Source organism: Triplophysa dalaica, chromosome 2, assembly GCF_015846415.1.
Source record: "Triplophysa dalaica isolate WHDGS20190420 chromosome 2, ASM1584641v1, whole genome shotgun sequence".
Classification (NCBI taxonomy): Eukaryota; Metazoa; Chordata; class Actinopteri; order Cypriniformes; family Nemacheilidae; genus Triplophysa; species Triplophysa dalaica.
The window spans coordinates 3,989,104-4,010,346 of NC_079543.1; the positions used below are offsets into that span (position 1 = coordinate 3,989,104).

At 38.1% G+C, this 21,243-nt stretch overlaps 3 protein-coding genes across 6 annotated transcripts; 1 reads left to right on the forward strand and 2 right to left on the reverse strand.

Annotated features, from left to right (window-relative positions):
- Positions 1-1,956: 1,956 nt before the first annotated feature.
- si:ch211-133l11.10 (rho-related GTP-binding protein RhoU) lies at positions 1,957-7,635 on the forward strand. The gene is made up of 3 exons (XM_056763148.1): positions 1,957-5,355; positions 5,699-5,757; positions 6,148-7,635. The coding sequence occupies exons 1-3, from the start codon at positions 5,130-5,132 to the stop codon at positions 6,607-6,609; spliced, it is 747 nt and encodes a 248-aa protein (XP_056619126.1). The 5' UTR covers positions 1,957-5,129; the 3' UTR covers positions 6,610-7,635.
- A 3,122-nt stretch (positions 7,636-10,757) lies between these two features.
- On the reverse strand, positions 10,758-16,026 carry ccsapa (centriole, cilia and spindle-associated protein a). 4 transcript variants are annotated; one of them, XR_008908564.1, is made up of 5 exons: positions 15,877-16,026; positions 14,923-15,309; positions 14,455-14,753; positions 13,750-13,988; positions 10,758-10,799 (listed from the first exon to the last, which is right to left on the reverse strand). XR_008908564.1 is itself a non-coding variant. In XM_056763122.1 (4 exons), exons 2-4 carry the CDS (start codon positions 15,284-15,286, stop codon positions 13,809-13,811), a joined length of 843 nt encoding a protein of 280 aa, XP_056619100.1. In that variant the 5' UTR covers positions 15,287-15,309; positions 15,877-16,026; the 3' UTR covers positions 11,269-13,808. The 4 variants fall into 4 exon arrangements, 2 of the variants coding, with proteins under 2 accessions (XP_056619100.1, XP_056619111.1); XR_008908561.1 differs by lacking the exon at positions 10,758-10,799 and adding an exon at positions 11,269-12,814; XM_056763122.1 differs by lacking the exon at positions 10,758-10,799 and having other exon boundaries at positions 11,269-13,988.
- Positions 16,027-17,067: 1,041 nt separating this feature from the next.
- Positions 17,068-20,025, reverse strand: acta1a (actin alpha 1, skeletal muscle a). Its single transcript, XM_056763108.1, has 7 exons — positions 19,873-20,025; positions 19,020-19,159; positions 18,591-18,915; positions 18,269-18,430; positions 17,959-18,150; positions 17,680-17,861; positions 17,068-17,601 (listed from the first exon to the last, which is right to left on the reverse strand). Exons 2-7 carry the CDS (start codon positions 19,146-19,148, stop codon positions 17,458-17,460), a joined length of 1,134 nt encoding a protein of 377 aa, XP_056619086.1. The 5' UTR covers positions 19,149-19,159; positions 19,873-20,025; the 3' UTR covers positions 17,068-17,457.
- Between the last annotated feature and the right edge of the window lie 1,218 nt (positions 20,026-21,243).

Sequence of the window (21,243 nt, forward strand, 5' to 3'; positions counted from 1 at the left end):
CCTAAAGGAAGAGTCATATACGAGTTTTCAACAACATTAGGATGAACAAATGATATCAGAGTTTTTATTTTGGGTGAACTGTCCCTTTATTCTTGTTTTCTTCAGTGTACGACGTGGTGCTAGAAATTCACTCATTCTTTATAAAGAAAAAGATTATCATATCGACTCAATCTATCACTCCTAAGCCTCTCTCTCTTATCATCCTCCACTGTGCACCTGTTGTGTCCTCCTCAGGAATTCTCTCTCACTCCGCGGTCTCTCTGGGACACGCTGGGGTCCTGAAGGTGATGGTGTTTCTCAGCGATTCATCCCTCTCTTCCTCCACTGTTGCTCTGTTTTTCTCTGGCTTTCCCTGCATTCTGTCACGCGTGTGCCCTTTCTGTAGAGGTCTTAGACCCTTGCCCTGTGAGTCCCGCCCCGGGGGAGAGGGGCTTTTGTGTGCCGATGCCCCCGCAAGCTGGACAGACAGCTGCTGTGGAGTGGTCATCTTCACACATGCACACACACGCACAAAGCTCAAAGGTGTCTGTACTCTATCTATTGCCTGGGGCCTATTCAGCGCCGAGGCAGAGATGCGAAGGCACGGTTTCTGCAAACTTTAATGAAGACAAAGTCCAGTGCATGGCGCAGGCCGTGGCTCCGGAGTGACCCGTAGTCACACGCTTTAAACTCCAGAACTATTTATTAGATAATAAGAAAAGATCCAGAGCCAATGTGTCATTTATTAAAGTTTATGGAGGATAAAGGCTCAATTTAATGTGAGAGGGAGGCGTTTACTGACTGACGCCATTGTGGACCTAAAATAGCAGGATGTTTATATACAAGGTCCTAATTGAAACTTAGCGTAAAAAAGTAACTGTTAAAAGACTATGCAGGGTTTACGTTGCCTTATTGTTTCACATTGACCAAGACTGTTTGCCGAAACGTCGATGATAAAATAAATGAAGTTAGTGTGCAGATATTTTTGTTTGTATTGTAATATTTTCTTGTACCTCTATATGATGATACTCTCAACAGATTAAAAAAACAAAAAAGTTTTCAAATTAATAACCTAAAAGTGATTTCTATATGCTTTGAGTAAACTTATTTTAAAACCAAAAAAGAAAGTATACGTTTAGTATACTTTTTATGTACTTCTAAAAAAATATAGTTGTTTTTCATTACACTTAATATATAAATAAAACTGAAATGGTGCAATCTGAATCTTTTTTGGTTAAAAGTGAAAAAAAAACAGATATTGAGCAAGTACTGTACATAAATATTTTAAATTCAAAACTGTCTTCTTTCTCCGACACCCATCGGTAAGATTATAGTAACAACGCATCATTTCAACCGTCATGATGGATTTTGAGGGAAATGTGAGTTATTTTCAAATGCAGTTAAGGGTAATTATGAAAATTAACCCACAATTTTGTAATCATTAATAAAGTACATGGCAAAATCTCCAGTGTTAAAAAAGGTCAAATTAACACTATTTCTTTAACACTGGCGATTTTGCGGTGTAGTACACATACAAGTATTCTTCAACTAGTACTTAAAAGTTAGGACTGTGCAACGATTAATCGTGATAATCGCATCCAGAATAAAAGTTTGTGTTTACATTACATATGTCTGTGTACTGTACATATTAATTTTCTATTTATAAACACATTTACATACAGTACATGTATATATTTAAGAAAAATATGAAAATCAATAATAATACAATCTATATATCAATATAAATAAATACATGTAAATCTTTTCTAAATAAATATGTTTGTACGTGTACACGTATGTGTTTATAAAGAGAACATTTATATACAAAGACATATATTATGTAAACCCACACTTTTATTCTTATTCTTATTCTTAATCAAAATTAATGTTGCAAATCCCTAATAAAAAGTACTTAAACTTCCTTTATTATACTTGTAAGTATATATTTTTACACATTGTGTGTTATTTTGTGTTGATTATGTGTTAAATAAAAGGGGTAACACAAGTTGTTTTAAATTTTATGATTTTAACACAACTGTATCTGGAGTATAAAGGGAAAGTGACTGTTTAGTTTGTTTGTAAAGTATATGGAATAGACACAAACATATGAAGAAAAATATACTCAAGCTCAGAATAAATGACATCTTAAAAAAGTCGCACAGCTGCAAGTTTAATTCTTTACGTTACTAATCCACTACTCACTGCAATCTTGTAATTTACACGTATCCATACCACATATGACATAAAACACAGCTTTGTAAGTCAACTGGTAGATCATTGCGTTAGCAGCATGTGGGTTTCAATTGCAAGGGAACACACAAATGCTTGAATACACGTAATAGCTTGAATGCACTTCAAGTCATTTTGGATAAAAGCATCTGTCAAATGCACAAATGCTAATATACATAAAACAATACAAAAAGAAGTTCAAGTCATTGATCCTTTTTTACAAAACTATTATTTTACACTAATATGACAAATATGTTGCGTGTGCTTTAAGCCCATGAGGATTCCGGTCTCTATCCACACACACACACATGTGGCGGTGTCTCTGTTGCAGAAGCCGTTCTGTGTGATAATGCCATTGTGTTGACGAATCTAATGACGCCTGTTGGTGTCTTACAAAGGCAGCACAAGGTCATTAAGAGTGTGTGTGTGTGTACGTGTGCGAGCAAGAGAATAAGAGAAGCACGCGGGAGTGTGTGTTCAATTGGTTCCCATGCTCGCATCTAAAGCTGGACAGCAGGGCCGGGCTCACACACACACACACACATTATGGCACACGCCTGTTGACTGATGCACAAAAAAAGTGTGTGACATTAACGTGGCCCGGTGCCCCTCTACACACCCTCTGGGTTTTCTCACCCCCCCACCCTTATTCTCCCTTTTCTTTCTTTTGGCAATCTCTCTCTATCCGTCCGTCCCTCCCCAGCTTAGAGGTCTGTGTTTCATTGAGACTTTTCCCCTTCTAATCATTTTTACCCATCAGATGATCCTGCCCCTGTTTCACACGCAGACTATAAAGATAGAGTCCTCCCCCACTACACACACATACACACAGACACACATGCACACGCTAGTGGTCCTTAGGGAAGCCGTTCGAAGCTTTGTGTTTAGAGACACATCTGCGTCAATACTCGTGGCCGAGCTTGTACACACACACACAAACATTGGGAATCTCACAAAAATATGTTCAGGTCATACTTCGGCCCAAAATCGAAGGAACGAGTTAATTAGATTTGGCATGAAAAGCGTATTTTCGGCCTATTTGATGCAATTTTGCTTTGAGACTTTGACAAGAAAAATCTGGTTATTAACTACACATCAAATCAAATGTCATTTTTTCAGAATATCCGAAGGATCCTAAATTGGTTTTATTTTCGTAACGCAAAATATTTTCTTTGCTTTTCAGTGGTTTTAGGATGAAATGTGAGCAAATTCCTTAAATGTTTTGTTAGAAGATTGTACACACTTGTGCACTAACACTAACAAACACACAGTGATAAGCTTTTAATAGATTTGGAAAATCTTTATTATCCACACATGTGGAAATTCTTTTTCAGACTCATAATTACAAATACCACAAATACATTGATATAGATTGATAGTTCACACAAAAAATAAATAAAATCTGTCACATTCATTCAAAACCTGACTCTTTCCTCTGTAAAACACACAAGTAGATATTTTGAGAAAGTTCTCTGTGGTTTTGAGTCCATACAACGGAAGTCAATGTGTCCCAATGTTGTTTGGTTGTCAACGTTTTTCGAAATATCTTCTTTTGTGTCCAGCAGAATAAAGAAAGTCACACAGGGTTGAAATGGCATGAGGGTGAGTAAATAATGACTTTTTTTCATTTTTGGTTACACTATGGCTTTAAGTCAATATATGCGTTTCTCAAGCAAGAGGTGTGTGTTTATGTGTGTACGTGTAAGCGTCGGTAGCAGTGCTTATCTGGTCCTAATCTGACGGGTGTTTGATGGACTCAACAAATGTGTTTCAGCCTCTGTGTGTGTGTTGATCAGGGGCGCAAGGACCCTTTGATGCCGTAATATAGGCGTGTGTGTGAGGGCGGCTGCCAGGGTCAGCTCTGTCCTGGGAAAGTTGAGCTCTCCATTTAAATCAGCACATAGTGGGACCTTCTGGTGGCTGTGCGAGCGGACGGGTGGACAGATGGTACCAGCTCATAGCTGCAGATTCACTGCGAACTCAACCCGCAGTCAGAGAGCGAGAGAGAGATGGGGAGGGGTAAGGAGGAGCAATTTACCAATTAATCAGATAAATAGAGACTCGGAAAACAGACATTTTTATTATAATTACTGAAACACTTTTTTGAAAGTGATGTTATCAGATGCTCCTAGCATCACCAAATGAAATAAAACACTAAATATTCACTAACATTTTCAAATAGAATACTCAATAAAAGAAAAATAATATTTTTGATATTGGTTGAACCACCTGTCATTTAACTCATAAAATTGTGTTACAAAACAACAATCTGTAGCATCCGGACACATCACAACACATCTGGCCATCAGGTTTCCACAACAACATCAGCTTCATCATCATTTCCCCTTGGCAGAAATGCCAAGCCACGGTCGCCCCTAGCAATGATCTCTCACATCACCACTCCCACATGACATCCTCCATCCTTCACATCGTTTATCACTTGACCTCATATTTAAATCAAGAGATATTTGTGGGCTTTCGGCTGTCTGTTCTCATTTTAATCATTCACTGTCACTCGATCACTACCTGAGGATATTCTCTTATAAAACTTACATTCATCTTCTACACACAAACATAGGTTGAAATACATAATAGGCCTACAATTCAAATATAAGGATAACCAAAGAATCAAAAACACCTTTTTTAACTCCTAAGAGAGAATTATCCTCCAGTTTGGAGATAAGAAGTGACGGGTGTAACTGCGCGCATGTGTCGTGGATTAATCCGCTTACGGCAGCAGATGCGCTTCTGTCAATCAAGCAGATCGGGGCGCGCGCGCGAACTTGAGAGAGCTAGAGAGAACGCAGCAGGTGCGCGCGGGATTTCAAACATTTACAGCCTATTATTACAGTTAAATAAGTTGTATTTAAGAAATCATGTAAGGAATAGTCTCGACAAAGTCACGTTTACGGTGAAACACAATGCCAGCGCGGGATGAGAATGAACCCGTGAATGGAGACGGCGGTGCGCCTCCGGTTCCGCCGAGAGCGACTCTTCAGCGTGACGCGAGGGCGCCGGTACCTGTGCGCAAGGTGAAGTGTGTGCTGGTCGGGGATGAGGCTGTGGGTAAAACCAGTCTGGTCGTCAGCTACACGACAAACGGATATCCAGCTAAACACATCCCCACTGCCTTCGATCACTTCACAGGTAAGACACACGTGTTCGTGTAGGTTTCATTTGTGTAAACTGTGGCACTGTTTTGGGCAGTTGTGTAAAATGAAGATGTTCAGATGAAATGTCACGTATAACCATTACAAAATATTGTATACATGGAAAAATTAATTATTTTTATTATTATTTTAAATACTGTAACAATTTTAAATGATGCCGTTGATGTGAGAGATGTCATAAACCTGCATAGAATTTACTTGTGACACGTGTGTTGTTGTTAACACGTTATATTATGATTTTGTAATTACTTTTTTATCAAATGGATTATGAACAAATTAATAAATATTTAAAAAATTATAAACATATTTCTCTGTTGCAGCTAAAGTTGTGGTGGATGGGAGACCAGTTCAACTTCAACTGTGTGACATGGCAGGACAGGTGGGTAAACTCTCTCTCTCTCTCTCTCTCTCTCTCTATCTACCTCTCTCTCTCTTTCTCTCTCTATCTTTCTCTCTCTCTCTCTATCTATCTATCTGCACTATTGATAAATGGGCATACTTTTTCCTCTCTGTGTTTTGAATGACAGCAATGGGGGGCAGTGGACCAGCGTTTAAATGTAAGCAGACATGAGATGAGCGCCACCTAGTGTTAGAATTACAAGTCTTTATTAAGACTGACTTGTGTTAGTTATTGTGAGTGACAGTGAATCCTTGTTGAGTACACTATGTACTACAATAGTGGTGTCTTGTGTTATGATAAACATAAATTATGTTATGAAGTGTATTATAAAGTATTTTTCTCACATACTTTTTCTCTCATGTTCAACAGAATGAATTTGATCGCCTCCGTCCGCTCTGTTACCGTGACGCTGACGTCTTCCTGCTCTGTTACAGCGTGGTCCTTCCAGTCTCCTTTAAGAACATCACAGACTGCTGGGCTCCGGAAGTCCGTCGTCTCTGTCCAGGAGTTCCCATGATCCTCGTGGGCACCCAGTGTGATTTACGTGAGGATGTGCAGATATTGATCACACTCGCTGATGAGCAGGAGAAACCAGTCAGCACTGATGAAGGCCTCCTGTGTGCCCGCAGCATGGGCGCGGTGGCATTTGCCGAATGTTCGGCGTTGACTCAGAAGAACCTGAAAGATGTGTTTGATTCTGCCATCGTTGCGAACATGCGGCATGAGGAGGAGGGGGGGTGGCTGAGAAGAGAAACTTTAAGAGACAAAACACCAGATAAATTCAAACAGCTGTCTGAAACATGGTGGAGAAAATTGAGCTGTTTAATGTGACCCCAGTGAACCTTGCTGATCGAAACAAAAATTTTAATTCTTTGTTGCCTTTGTACAGTAATTTACAAGACATTTGGCTCACAGAACAAAAAAGCTTCTTAAATAGTCATCACATTTCAATTTGCAAGACATCTTTTAATATTGTTAACGTTCTTCAAAAGCTCAGAGAAATAAAAAATAGGAGATTGCTACTAATATGTATATAAAGAGTCTTCTATAAGTATAGAATTTATTTTATTCATGATTTTTTTTAGGGTTGGATGGACAGGACCTTATTTAGCCTCACCTGTCATTTTTTGTTCTTGGTTCTGTAGACGTGCGCTTGGATGACGCAGGATTGTTTGTGTCAGATTGGCCCAGTACCTTGCTTTCACATGACAGGATCAAGTTATCCTGTGGACAGATTGAAGATCAAGACTAGACAACACGAGGAACCAAAGCCTGCGTAACACCTGTTGTTCTATAGACCACTGTAATGCCAACGTCACGCTTACGTCACAGCATTAGCTGGAGGAGGCCAATACAAACTAGCACAGATTCGGCTACATAAGGAATTTAAATATCATCTTGTTGTGTTGTTTAGTGCCACAATCGACAGAATACAGTCTCCAATTTGATATTTTACACACACTTGCTGCCATTGCCAAACAAAAAACACTGAAGACAGCTGTAGTTAAACATAATAAAACGAGTGGACGGAACAGAAACGATTATATGTTGCACTTCATGAAACTACTGTGGATTACGATTTGTGTCTACAAATATCTCACTTATGCACAAATCACAATCTGGAAGACAATGTTATTTTTCACGTGATGTTAGCGCTAACTTTTGAATGCATATGGGGTTGCTAATTAACTTTGTTAGCAGTGTTGGGTGTAACTAGTTACTGAATAATTAGTTACTGTAATTTAATTACTTTTCCCTTGAAAAAGTAAAGTAAGGGATTACTCATATGTTTTCTGTAATTTAATTACAGTTACTTTTGATGTAATTAAACTAAATACTTTGTGAAATATTTGCGTGTGCAATACTGTAATTGACATCAAAATTCAAAGTCTTACTTTAAAATCTGTGCTTTAATGTATAATTCTCACATTTGTAATACTTTGGTCAGTTAATAATATTATTTATTTGAATGAATTAAATAAGCCGTTTCATGTCTATCCTTGAATCACTTAACTAATCAAGGTTGATGTAGGATATAGAAAGAAATTAGTAATGAGTAACTTTTTGGACAGAGTAATTTGGAGAGTAATCTAATTACACTATTGAATATGTAATGAGTAACTAGTAATAAATTACTTTTCAGAGAAACTTACCCAACACTGTTTGTTAGTAATATAACTACCCAGTGCTCGAATTGAACCAAGTCTTATGGGGGGTTCATTATGTCATTATGTTAAATTATCTGTGAAGATTACTCCGTTTTTAGTTAGTTTTAAAGATCATGTTTTTTATTTTTGTATTCCAAGCAATATTGATCAAACTATAGCTGGGTTGTTTTTATTAGGAAAGACACACACAACAACTTAATAACAATGAATCTGTTTTTGCAAATTTAATTTAATCTGATGTTAAGCATTATAAAATAACAGATAATCATGTGGCATTGCTTAAACTGTATCAATAATGTAAACAAATATTTCGGATTGAAAAGTGCAAATTGTAGGCTAGGCCTTAACTTTAAATAAACACGATAATTCATTGTTATGTAAATACAAAAGGTTTGAGAAGTACACCACGTTTATTGATTCATCAAAATAATTTGTGTTTATTTAATGTTTTTTGGAAAGTTCATTGCTTTCTGAAACGAGCACATCTGTGATCAGTGCTCATGGTTGAGTTGTACCTGACCTCAGAGCATCTGATCCGGGATCATGTTTAGAGCAACAGATCGACTTCTGTGCTGAAGCCGCTCACGTAATGAGACCAGACAGAAGCCACCTGTGGGAATTAAGCAGGCAGATGGTGACTGGTTTCCCTGCGCAGGACGTCTTGACCACAGCTCCAACCTGCTGCAGAAATCACACAGAAACACCAGACAGGCTGAGACCTGGTAAAGACCTGCCCCCTGTGTATGTGTGTGTGTGTGTGTGTGTTGTGTGCGTGTGTGACCGTTAATCCAGCCGTGAATTACAATCACACACACTAAACAGCAGAACACCTATTGACGCTAATTGCTTTGAATTACCTGCGTTTCAAATGACAATGACACAATGGCTTATTTGTTAAAATGGCCTTAAAAATGAAAAGGTTAACAAGTGTTTAACAGCATGACCATTTTTGGTTCTCCAAAGAACCTTAGTCAAACATTTTTAAAATAGAGCTATAGTTACTTATCTTTGAATGGCCTGAAAACCTTTTCGCGCTACTAAGAACCTTTTGGTGCAAAGGTGTTGAAGGCTCAAAAATGTTGAAGGCTCCTTATAATCATATAAATATTTTTTAAACAATAGGTGCAAAACTGACAATTTATCTATTTATGAATGAAATGTAGCCTACTGTCTAGAGGTTATTTCGTGGAATTTGGAAATCCTTGAAAATGACCCCTTAAAATTCACATGCAGCGAAGCAAAAGAAAAAACATTTTTGGTTCCACAGAGAACCATCCAGACAAAACCATCTCTTTTTTACTTTTTGTTACAATCTAAAGAATCCTTTTTCGCCAAAGAACAACCTTTTTTGAAACAGAAATCAAGTTTTGATGTTAAAAGTTCTTTATGGAAGCAAAAGGTTCTTCTATGGCATCAAAGCTTTTTTCAGAGTACATACATCTGCCACCAAATATGCTTCAGGAAACATTATTTATATTGTAGAGAGCATAAACATTTAGTAGGTTCCACCTGTAGCGGGCGACATTGAGGTAAATGTTGTAAATCATGGTAAACTAGCAAGCTGATGGAGACAGGCTGGATCTCAATGTTTTAACTTGCCAATAGTCTATAGTTTCCTGCTTTATAGTTGATAAAAATACGCAGTTTACATTTAAATAATAAGCTGTCTTAACTCATTCAAGAAGGGGGGCTGATTGAAACTAAGGCTTAAACGTCTTGACAGTAATCCAACCTTCCAGCATCCCTGTTATAAAGTTTGTCATTTTAAAGAGAAAGGTAAGAAAGAGGGGTAAGTTGCTTAACACAGAAAAACTCAAAAGTTTTTAACAAAATTATTTTTTATATAAATTTTTAATTTGAAGGCATATGTCTGAATGCTTGAAATAAGTGATGTGGAGAAAAAAATAACTGTGACTTGTCATAATACAGTGGACTGATACATTTTTTTGATAAAATGATAGGGTGGTAAAAAGTTGATTATAACTTGATGCTAAAACATTTTGAACATGCCTCTGGTCTGAATTAGGCTTTACTATTCCAAAATGTGGGGAAAATATTAAGAAAACAATGAGAAGTAATCTTAAACTATGGACATGTGAAGTAAATCTATACCAATACACGTTAGATACAAAATCGAGTAAAAATATTCTTAGATTGATTTGTGTCGGATGATGGAACGTTCTGACAGCTGTGATTACGCGTAATGCGCACTGGGGCGAGACAACTCACAGCTGGCCGCGTTGCGCGGCGGTGCGACAGGTGCGGCAGCGCTAAGACACGCGGCTCCATGCAGGCGGGACCCGTGTGATGTACAACACTAAAGTACTTCAGATCTGGATAGACAGCGGCTGACACATGTTTAGCACATGTGGAATAACGTCAGGCTGAGGGTAGACACGTCAGCTGTTGTCAATCTGGGTTTCTCCATCTGCACCTGTTGCTTCAAGTTTGAATAAAGCAAGTTCTTATTTTCTTATACTTTATTTGTGAGATGCTTTATGCTGTAGAATTTTACCTGATTTTACTCTTTCTATAAGGCATAAGTCTAGCAGCAGATTTAAAACATTTCTTCATATTCAGTTGTAATTGTGCATTGGTAAGAGCTCAGTGGTAAGAGCATTGCGTTAACAACGCAAGGTTGTGGGTTCGATCCCAGGGGATTGCACATACCTATGTATAAATGTATAGGATAATGCAATGTAAGAAAGCGTCTGCCAAATGCGTAAATATAAATGTAACCTGATTACAGAAGTTGAGACTGTGGATGGTGGAGATCAGAAAAGACAGGTGTGCTACAGAAGCAGCTGTTCAACTGGTCTCTGGTTAATGGTCTTTACAAACATCTCCCACAATCTGGTGAGTAATAGAGAAGGAGATGAAGGAGATTTAACACGCGTGTCTTAGTTTTCCAACTTCTTAAAAAACATACAGATTTTCCACAAATAGCTTCTGTTGTGATAACAATCAACAACACAATACCAAGACGAACAGGGAACAGTGTTTTAGTGATGCACACTTTCTGGCATGGCTCAAACTAAAACACACGCTTCTGTCCTGTGTGTATCACAGACCTGCACCTGTCAGTGAGATTAGACAGTTAGCAGGTGTCTATTTATAGTGTTGGTTAAACGGATCTCAATGGCATGTTAGCACTTCTCATCATGGTCTTTAACAGCCAATAACAAAACAAAGACGTACATGACATCATCCAGACCTGTGTGCTGTCTGTCAGCGTGGCCAGACTGAACCGCAACTGGTCTCAGATGTAGAAAGACACTTTGGCACAGAGCCACGGGTAGCTGTAATGGTCTAAATACGGCACCTGGCAGTTTAGAAGATGTTGGGTGATTGGGAAAAAACTAATCCAATGTGTGTAAATAGTAACAGATTTCTTATTTTTTGGTGAACTGTATCTTTAATTAATCTATTCCTTTAGAATATTGCGATATGATGTATGAACCGATCATTTCAAGGGCACAGAATGTTACTCAAACGTAGTTTATTCACAGCAAAGCATTCAGTGTTTTTGTGTTGTGCAGAGGAAAATATATCTACCTGTGCATGTTCTCATGTACAAATACAGCGGTTTAAAATGTAAACATTGCTAAAAAAATAAACAGGTCAATACAGCATATTTCATTCAAGAGTGTCATTGTGAGTAACAATAAACAAATTTCCATTGTGAAACTGCAAGCAAGACAATAACAAATTAATAAATAGAAGATTCATAAAAAAGTCCAGATACTAATTTAGCAATTTAAAAATGAAAATTCTGCCATCATTTATTCACCTTTATAAAGTCATATAATTAGCTTTTCTTGATTCCTTGAATCCTTTCAATAAATCTATTGATCTAATTCATAAAACCAGTATAAATGATTAAACAAATGAGACTGATCCAGTCAGGGTTCACAGTAGATGCAAACTAAGACAATCATTTTTGCTACTGTTATTTATTAAAGCTGTAAATCTTGAAGGGATACTTCACCCAAAAATGAAAATTCTGTCATCGTTAACTCACCTGCTGGTTTTTCCAAATCTGTATAAATTTCCTTGTTCTGTTGAAAACAAAGAAAGATATTCGGAAGAATGTTGTCAGTTCCGGGACATCATTGACTTTGTTCAGCAGGACAAAGAAATGTACATAGCTTTGGAACAATTTGAGGGTGATTAATTCATGACAAAATTGTTTTTATTTTTGGGGACGAAGAATCCCTTTAAGCTCTCATTAATTGTAATTGGATGAAAAAAGACAGAATTACATTTTTGGGGTGCACTGTCCCTTTAAGACCAAAACAATGTGTGAGGTTTATAGTGTCAAGACTCATTCAAAGCATGTCCAGTGCAGATCAGAAACATTTGAAACACCAAATAAATAAAGCAATGTATCTACAGGTGCCCCACATTATGCATTTTCATTCAGATAACAATCTTCAAAAGAATATATAGTGTAACAAATACACTTGATGCATTATAGATTTTTGCAATGACAGTTCCAATGTCCGGTACACATTTATCACATTCAGAAACAAGAATCAAGTGATTGCCCTTATCTAGCCATCAGTTTTAAAGAAAAGTGATATAAATGATGACTGGTGATAACCTGTGAGGCAAATGTGAAAAAACACTCCTTACAAAAAACTTTCACATTCCACTTTGATTTTAAAACAGCACTGCACTTCTAACAGCTTTCAAACACAATTCATGGGTCATGTAACCAAATAAACACAAACCAAACATCGATCACATTAAAACATTTAAAGCAACGAAACGCAATGATTTAGACAGCCTGGAGCCTCTAAAGCAGATTCTCAAATATTCTCCGGTCTTGTCTTTCTGTTAATTGTTTGGTCCACTTATTATCAAATCTGTTTCAGACAAGCAAAAAACAGACAAATAAATATGAATTAGCAATTTTCTCTTTTTTCTTACTTTTACATTTATATACTTTATTCTTTTAGATTTAGAATTTTTATTGATGCCTAAAATGTATCCAATTATTTGCCAGTAGGATAAGAAGCAAACTTTTATATTTTTAGTGGGACATCAGATAAAAATTGAGATTAGAACGATGATCAACTATAGAACTGGAATTAAAATGTAACAAAATCTGAACATAAGGAAAATATGAATATTTATTGTATTAAATACATCACAATAAATGTCATACCCAATGTGTTTCGGTTCAAGATTAAAATGTTTGGTCCTTCTATACATTTGTGAGAAAGTGACTAGTCGTTACAAATATGCAATTATCGTTATTTTAATGAGAAATTCATTATACATTTCATATTTTCCTTCTCTTATCATCTTTATAGACGGTTTCAAAGTGACAACATAAACAAAAGCTGGCCTGACCCCCAGTTAACTTCCGGTACACATTCACAAACAATAAAGTGGCTGTAAATTATTTCTGATAACAAGCAAACGAAACCGAGAAGAACCATTGGATGGCTAAACTTGTCTCAGCTGCGATACCAAGCTCAACCGCTAGATATCAATGTAGCATGCGTTTTTTTAATAATAATAATAGTAAATTTAATAAAATGAACACACAACAAAATACAAAACATCTTTTATTTAATACAATTATTATACATTAAAATAATAATTAATATTACCATACATTAAATAAAATATTAATAGTTATATTAATAGACACTAGCGAAATAGAAACCGGAAGTTAACTGGGGTCAGGCAGGTCCGATAAAACGGTCTATACAAATGTAAGAATCCTTCAGGGACTGCCCATCTGAATAACTGTTTTAAAATCATTCTGTAGTGCTGGTTTGAGATCTGTTACCTGAATTCCTCACATCCTCAATTATAGTCTAAAGGCGAAACTGATCCTGGATCAGTCGTCTACCTCAGTCGAGCAGAGAAGCATCGCATGTACTCAGTCATCCATCGTCCCTCCCCAATGCTCAGCTGTGAGCGGCGACACTTCTCCAGGTCAGCAGACCTCGCCCTACGGTGATCTGATCCTCTCCCTCGCTTTTCAGACTCCCGTCTCGTCTGCACACCCACGTCAGCCCGGTGAATCTGCGTCAAAAAGATTTGAGTCTTATTTCGAGTTCCATAGAATTTATATGACAGAATTTGAACTATTTCATTAACGACCAAAGATCTATCATGTCACGTTAACCTATTAAACCTTCGTACACTAGAGAAGGTAATCTAGCTCTAGCTACAGGATATTACTTCACAACGCTGAATAATTCACCTTTCCACCTGTCGTGTCAGGTGTCGGATGGAGCTTCATTTCGGTGATTCGCACACCGCAGTTTAGTCACACCAGGTTTCCCTTGCGGTTACAGTACACTTCAAAATTTCCCTTCATGTTTAATTGATTTAAATCTTGTCTGTTACAAACATGTTCATTCCAGGTAATAATGGTATGTTTATGGCACCATTTCTAGCTTCTTTTTAGACCATACACCGTTTCATCCGGTTCTAGATTTCATTCTCAACATATGATAATACAGAAAGTCTGGGTTCCATTCCTCACCTCTCCAGCGGACACAGACGCTCTCATGTTCGGTGTCTGTCTGTTCCTGGTCTCAATATGATTTTCTGCCCAGTCGTGCCGGATAAAAGAGCGTCTGTTCTCACGGTTGGACGTCCGTTGGTTGGTATTTCCTGGCGGTTGGCTCTTCGCTCTGGATGGCTTTCTCACCGCGGATAGATGTGATGTATCGCTGTCCAGGTCCTTATCAAGATAGCGTGGTTCTAAACGAGGTGTCCGCTGTCTGGGACGCCGTTTTGGAATGGATTCCGATGGTCCGTTGGCAGTTTTAAAACCGTTTTCTGTGATGCAAGGCAAAGAAACCGAAAAATGTAATAACATGCCATTTTCCACAATGAAATTACACTTATAGATGCCCATAATAACAGTGCACTAATTACCCCAAAAAGTTTCAGTCAACCATCAAGTGGAAAAATGATGATGGCATGTTCACATAATATATAAACCTACCCAAAGGAGGCGAGCCGTCCACAGTACTAGCATCCGTATGAATGTCGCCATTCACTTGTGGCTTCAAGGAGTTCAGAACCTCTGCTTTCTCGTTCCTGGACTCTGAAGATGATGCGTAATGCTTGCCATTCGACACATATACCTCATTCAGCTTCGGACTGGACCATCCGCTCGACTCGGACCCGCTGTCCCAGCCATCCACGAACAGCGGTCTGTGTGTCTGTTCCATCACCCGCCGGCTCAGCCTGTATTTCAAAGATTCTTCATAACATTTTGAGAACGTCTCCCACTTCGGATCCCGGAACTTCTTCATGTATTCCGTATTCCGGACCTTCCTGAACACGATGTTGTTATTGCCAGACATTTGGCCCCGGTTGGATTAGTAACCTAAATGATAAACACAATGTAATATCACACACATAATAAAGCAGTCCTGCCAATGCACCGGTGCGTACTTGACCCTCGGTCACCATTTGTTGCAACGCTCTTCGTAGCATACGTTAGTAGTATACTTCGTAGTATACACATACCAACGATATTCGCAGTGTAACGTTACATCTATTAACAGCCTTACCTTATATGAAGGGATGTGGTTTGTTATTCTCGCTTTCCGGAGTAGGCAACAACCCAGCGCTCGCATTATTTATTTATATTGTTTACATAATACATAAGGCGATGCCCTATCCTTACAACGGACATTTGCTTATGTTTGCTTTTAAACTGGTTTATTCTGTGATTTACGCAATGTTGCGTCTTAATGTGACGTCTTGTTATTGCGAATATTTGTAGGCATGATATCAAAATTGAATAACATAAATAAAAAACATCATAATGATCACTGATCGACAAATGTATTAAGCGGAACCAGTTGGTTATAGAGTCATCGCGGCATGTTTACAGGTCTCTGCCTGTAAATATTGACGTATACCGTAAATATAAGCGCTTTAAGCTTACCTACTCAGCGTTATTTCAACGCTTATGTTATAGACGAATGAAGGTGAGCATCTTTATTTGTATATCCGTATCAGTTTCCTATATATCTGCACATTTTTCGACTGCTGCGTACTAGAAAAACAACCCTCCCCATACCATATTACGACTGATATTAGACGGACGCCGTGATTGACAGTGCGCATGCGCAAATCATCATACTAGGACTGAGGCGAAGCTAGTTCAACGTCTAACAACCTACTTTGCTCACGTTGGTCATTAAGTGTTATGTTTTAAATTACTTGAAATATTCTTTAATCTTATTATATTTTGTTGTATTTGGAAATGGCATATTATTCGTATAGTAATATCAGCAGCAGGTAACGCAAATTTCCTGTTACTACAAACATTTCAACGTACCTGAGGAAAAGAAGCGGGAAAATATAAACCTCATAAAAAAGGCAGTTTTAACAAATAAAAAACGGATCCCCGTGTTGTCTAAAGTTAAAGTTATGAATGTGAACAGTATTTTCGTTTGTTACAAACAGTTGTGATTCAGGAGTATGACGGCGCAAAGAAGAAGGTTATTATTAAGTTTCCTTTTACTTAATACTGTTTTAACAGTGTAACTTGTACAATTTATTTACTGCTAGATTCTCAGCTAAAGATGAAAAATACAGTATAGTAAAATAACTGTAGTATATAGCATAAATACCATCGTATTCTGTAGTAGTATCTATGGTAAATGGATCAACTGTATTACAAACAGTACTATAATAGTTACTGTAATAAGGTACAAAAACTTATTAATTCCACTACAGTTTACTACTAAATAGCATAATTACTTAAGTATTCCGTAGTATTATCTATGGTAAATGGACATTAATATTCACTATGCTTTTACCACGCTTTACCATTAAATACAAGAGTATTTATTCATGTGATTGTTTTAGTCCCTATATAGTCCAGCTACGCACTGTTAAATTTCTCATGCAAACTCATCAACCATTAAAGTCCCGGATGGTTTATGGTTGTCGGATTACAGACATAACAAGAACCAATTCAATGTTATACACTTGCAAACGTGGTTGCGTAAATATTTTTTTCTCAGTCTGAGTATGTGGCCTGGCTTACAGTACTGTCTTACGCAAACAGCTACAAGAACAACACTTACTGGAATAAAATATTGACTGAATACTGCCATGTTTAAAAACAGATTTTCAACATTTTTATTAGTCTGCTGGTGTGTGATTTGTGTTGGTCTTCGAATGGACAAGGGCGTACAGTGGAACGTATGGCAAAACATCACAGGGTTGGCGGGGCAGGGTCCTTCCATTTCTGAAAGCTTTTGCCAAAATACCAAGCTATGGAAGTCAGTAATAAATACATTTTTGTGCAACAGCGGACGCTTGGTATTTCTCCCTTGACGTAGGCATCTTTTTCCCATGTTTTTCAACTGCTTTCTCCTACATCAAGCAATTGTAAAAGTGTCATTACACAATTAACAATTGTAGAAAACTGTCCTGAATAGTCCACAGGAGCAAAGTAACCTTCCTTGGTTCCTGAGCAGGAGGCAGTCAAAATGTGGTTGGCCAAAACGGGCCCTTAGAAGCACTTGCGGTGGACAATGCTGGGTCCGGCTTCATCATATTCTTGCTTGGTGATCCACATCTGCTGGAAGGTGGACAGTGAAGCCAGGATGGAACCGCCGATCCATACGGAGTACTTGCGCTCAGGGGGAGCAATGATCTACAGAAAATATTTTTTGTTAGTTTTACTTAAATTGCTATTATAAGTCTTGGATTTCTGTATTATTGACCCCGTTACCTTAATCTTCATTGTGCTCGGAGCCAGTGCTGTGATCTCTTTCTGCATACGGTCAGCGATACCGGGGTACATTGTGGTACCACCAGACAGGACATTGTTGGCATAAAGGTCTTTCCTGATGTCAATATCGCACTTCATGATGCTGTTGTAGGCGGTCTCATGAATGCCGGCAGACTCCATACCTTTGTAAGTGTTACATGATATTTAAAAACTAAATACTTTCAAGACTTTAATGTAATAAAATGACAACACACAACTAGGGTTTGTTTTCAGACATACCAATGAAGGAAGGCTGGAAGAGAGTCTCAGGGCAACGGAAACGTTCGTTACCAATGGTGATAACTTGACCGTCAGGAAGCTCGTAGCTCTTCTCAAGGGACGAAGAGGAGGCTGCGGTGGCCATCTCGTTCTCGAAGTCCAGGGCTACATAGCACAGTTTCTCCTTGATGTCACGCACAATCTCACGCTCGGCTGCAATGGGCACAACATCAAAAGTGTGTTAACTTTGTACTACGTTCATACTACGGATGTACTACGTATATATTATGTATGTACTACGTAAGTCAGTAGAAATGAACTAGATACACACCTGTTGTGACAAAAGAGTATCCACGCTCAGTCAGAATCTTCATCAGGTAGTCTGTCAGGTCACGACCAGCCAAGTCCAAACGCATAATGGCGTGGGGCAGAGCGTAACCCTCATAAATGGGCACATTGTGGGTCACACCATCACCAGAATCCAGTACAATACCTAAAACCAGCGAGGAACACAAAATCAGTCAGCTAGAGCAAACCAAAATGTATATACGCATTTCCTAACACAATACAAATGATTAGCTACACATACAATCATTATTGTGTTGAATTCTCTCTTTTGGAGAATTAGGCATGCACACAGGGTGATGTCTTACCGGTGGTACGTCCAGAAGCGTACAGGGACAGGACAGCCTGGATGGCCACGTACATGGCAGGGACGTTGAAGGTCTCAAACATGATCTGAGTCATCTTCTCACGGTTAGCCTTGGGGTTCAGGGGGGCCTCTGTGAGCAGGGTGGGGTGCTCCTCAGGGGCCACACGGAGCTCATTGTAGAAGGTGTGGTGCCAGATCTTCTCCATGTCATCCCAGTTGGTAATGATGCCGTGCTCGATGGGGTACTTCAGGGTAAGGATACCTCTCTTGCTCTGAGCCTCGTCTCCAACGTAGGAGTCTTTTTGACCCATGCCAACCATCACACCCTGGAGAATAGAGCAAAGAGATCTATGTTTATCGCAATGCTACCTATAAAATGGTCTGCCTTTTTAACCAGCAAATACAAAAAAAAGAGAAAATCTGTCTGTACCTGGTGACGAGGGCGACCGACGATGGAAGGGAAGACTGCCCTGGGGGCATCATCACCGGCAAAGCCAGCTTTCACCAGACCTGAGCCATTGTCGCACACCAAAGCTGTCGTCTCTTCGTCGTCACACATGTTGATCGGTTCTAAGAAAAGACAAAGCCGAGGCAAAAATGAAGCTTTGAGTCATCTGTGGTAGAAAAACAATTTCTTAAGAAATCTAAAATCATTGTCATTCATTTAATGTAAAACAAAAATCTAAAGTAGTACTTTCATTAATTCTAAAAATGTTATGTTGATACAGTAGCTTTCACTTTATCCAATACAATACATCTTTTTTTACACATATTAACATTAAATGTGCATTTAATGTAACATTTACGCTGTTTGTCACCACGATAAATAGATAAAACTGTATTTACGTTTGTCTTGAAGCACATTAAAACATAACATAGACATATAAACAACCGTAAACAGGAGGACTTTAAAGGACGTGCTAAAATAAAAAGATGGCTAACTAATATATTAGTTCAAGTTTTCTATTTCAAACTCATTTTAAAATAATCTTCTTTTATTCTTATATTTATCTATTAGTTTTTGAAGCTTTTAATGACCGTTTTTTAAATTGCATTAAATATCACTGTTTGTCAATAGTTTCTATGTAAAGCACTTTGAATAACCCGTATAAAACGTGCTAGTTAATATAAATGTTATTTTATCAACCCAATAAAATTAATCTGAAGTTTAAATTAAACGAGAAAACGAAATCGTAATGTTCCCGTTCAGATTCGCGGTCCTTCACGTACGTCCGCTCCTCAGTCAATCGCATTGCGCGTTCCCGTGTCGCTCGCGCTCTTACCTGTTATTTAGCTGTGTAGCTGTTCCTGGTGAGAGACTCAAACGCCGCTGGCTCCTGCTAGTCAATGTCCAGTCTGACCCGCTAGCTTATATACCCGTCCTCTCTTTTACTGCTCCTCGGACAACCATTAAGGAATGTCCATGCATTCATCTGGAATTCTTCCCGATCCTCGACCATATTTGGGCGTCGCGCGGGGGGCGCCCGGGACGATCCATATATGGCGTTCGGCTCCCCGAACACAACCGGGCGGGTGTAGGGCCGTGTAAGGGCTGTGACCCGCCTCGAGCCACACGCATCCGATCTATGCACTGAACGAAGGCACATATGAAGGCAGGAGACGCTTTTGTGTCTCAGTAAGGGCATGACAGTAGGACATGGTTCAATAATAAAAATGTCTTCATTGTATATGACCAAATTCTTTCTTTGGCGAAGCAGCTCTTAGATGGACAACAATTGAAACAATCACTATTTTCCTAATATAGAAGTGGCCACATTCACCTGAATTTGCTTAATTGTATTTCATATAAAATAAACAAAACATAGTATCTGATATAGTGGGTTGTAATTTCTCAATAGGATTGCATGGGTGTCCCATACAAAAAAGCATAGTATACCATAGTATTAAACCATAGTTAAAATCCTATACTATAATATTTATTCGTAAGGTTAAAAAATTTAAAAGTACTAAAAGTACTAATTATTTAAGTATTAAAAAACTAAAGTACACATTAATTTCAATTTGTAGCTAGTAATTACAATAAATTGAAGTGAAGTCAATTAAGTACACTATAGCAAACTATAATACTATTATTACAGTATGCTACAATTTTCCAAAGTATTATCCACATCATCCTACTTCAATCTAATGTTTTTAACAAAACAATTTACTAAAAACTAAACAACGTAGTTACTGAGTTTTATCCTTAAAATGAGTTTAGATACAGGTTATGTTCACTGTTTGGATTCTGCATGACTGAATCTATAACTGCAAATATATCACCTTTGACCTCTTAGCAAACACGCCAAGCCTTTCAAGAAGCAACAGGATAACATTCTTTTAAATTTTTCTAATTGTTGCCTTGGAAGAACGCTTTGTTATTAAATTCAATGTTTCATCTGTCCGTTATATAGCACTGTATGCATCTGGAGACTTAATATCCCTAAATGCCATTTTACAGTTTAACAAATATTGTATTTCCTTCTCTAGGGTCAGATATTTCACCCGTTCTTAAGAGATTCAGAGGCTCCTTGTCCCATATAGGGAATGAGAGAAGCTTCTGTGTAGTTTATCACAGTGGACGCCACTAATTTGACCCTCTCTTCCCTATTTTTAGGATCTCAGGAGAGACAGTTGTTTCTGTATTAATTCAG

Excerpts from the sequence above, each read along its gene's own strand:
- si:ch211-133l11.10 (XM_056763148.1), top strand. The coding sequence starts at position 5,130 with ATGCCAGCGCGGGATGAGAATGAACCCGTGAATGGAGACGGCGGTGCG. Across the intron at positions 5,356-5,698 it reads TGCCTTCGATCACTTCACAG|CTAAAGTTGTGGTGGATGGG; the intron begins GTAAGACACACG and ends TCTCTGTTGCAG. Across the intron at positions 5,758-6,147 it reads TGTGTGACATGGCAGGACAG|AATGAATTTGATCGCCTCCG; the intron begins GTGGGTAAACTC and ends CATGTTCAACAG.
- ccsapa (XM_056763122.1), bottom strand. The coding sequence starts at position 15,286 with ATGTCTGGCAATAACAACATCGTGTTCAGGAAGGTCCGGAATACGGAA. Across the intron at positions 14,754-14,922 it reads GGACGGCTCGCCTCCTTTGG|AAAACGGTTTTAAAACTGCC; the intron begins GTAGGTTTATAT and ends CTTGCATCACAG. Across the intron at positions 13,989-14,454 it reads CGTCTGTGTCCGCTGGAGAG|ATTCACCGGGCTGACGTGGG; the intron begins GTGAGGAATGGA and ends TTTTTGACGCAG.
- acta1a (XM_056763108.1), bottom strand. The coding sequence starts at position 19,148 with ATGTGTGACGACGAAGAGACGACAGCTTTGGTGTGCGACAATGGCTCA. Across the intron at positions 18,916-19,019 it reads TCGGTCGCCCTCGTCACCAG|GGTGTGATGGTTGGCATGGG; the intron begins GTACAGACAGAT and ends TCTATTCTCCAG. Across the intron at positions 17,602-17,679 it reads CGAGCACAATGAAGATTAAG|ATCATTGCTCCCCCTGAGCG; the intron begins GTAACGGGGTCA and ends TATTTTCTGTAG.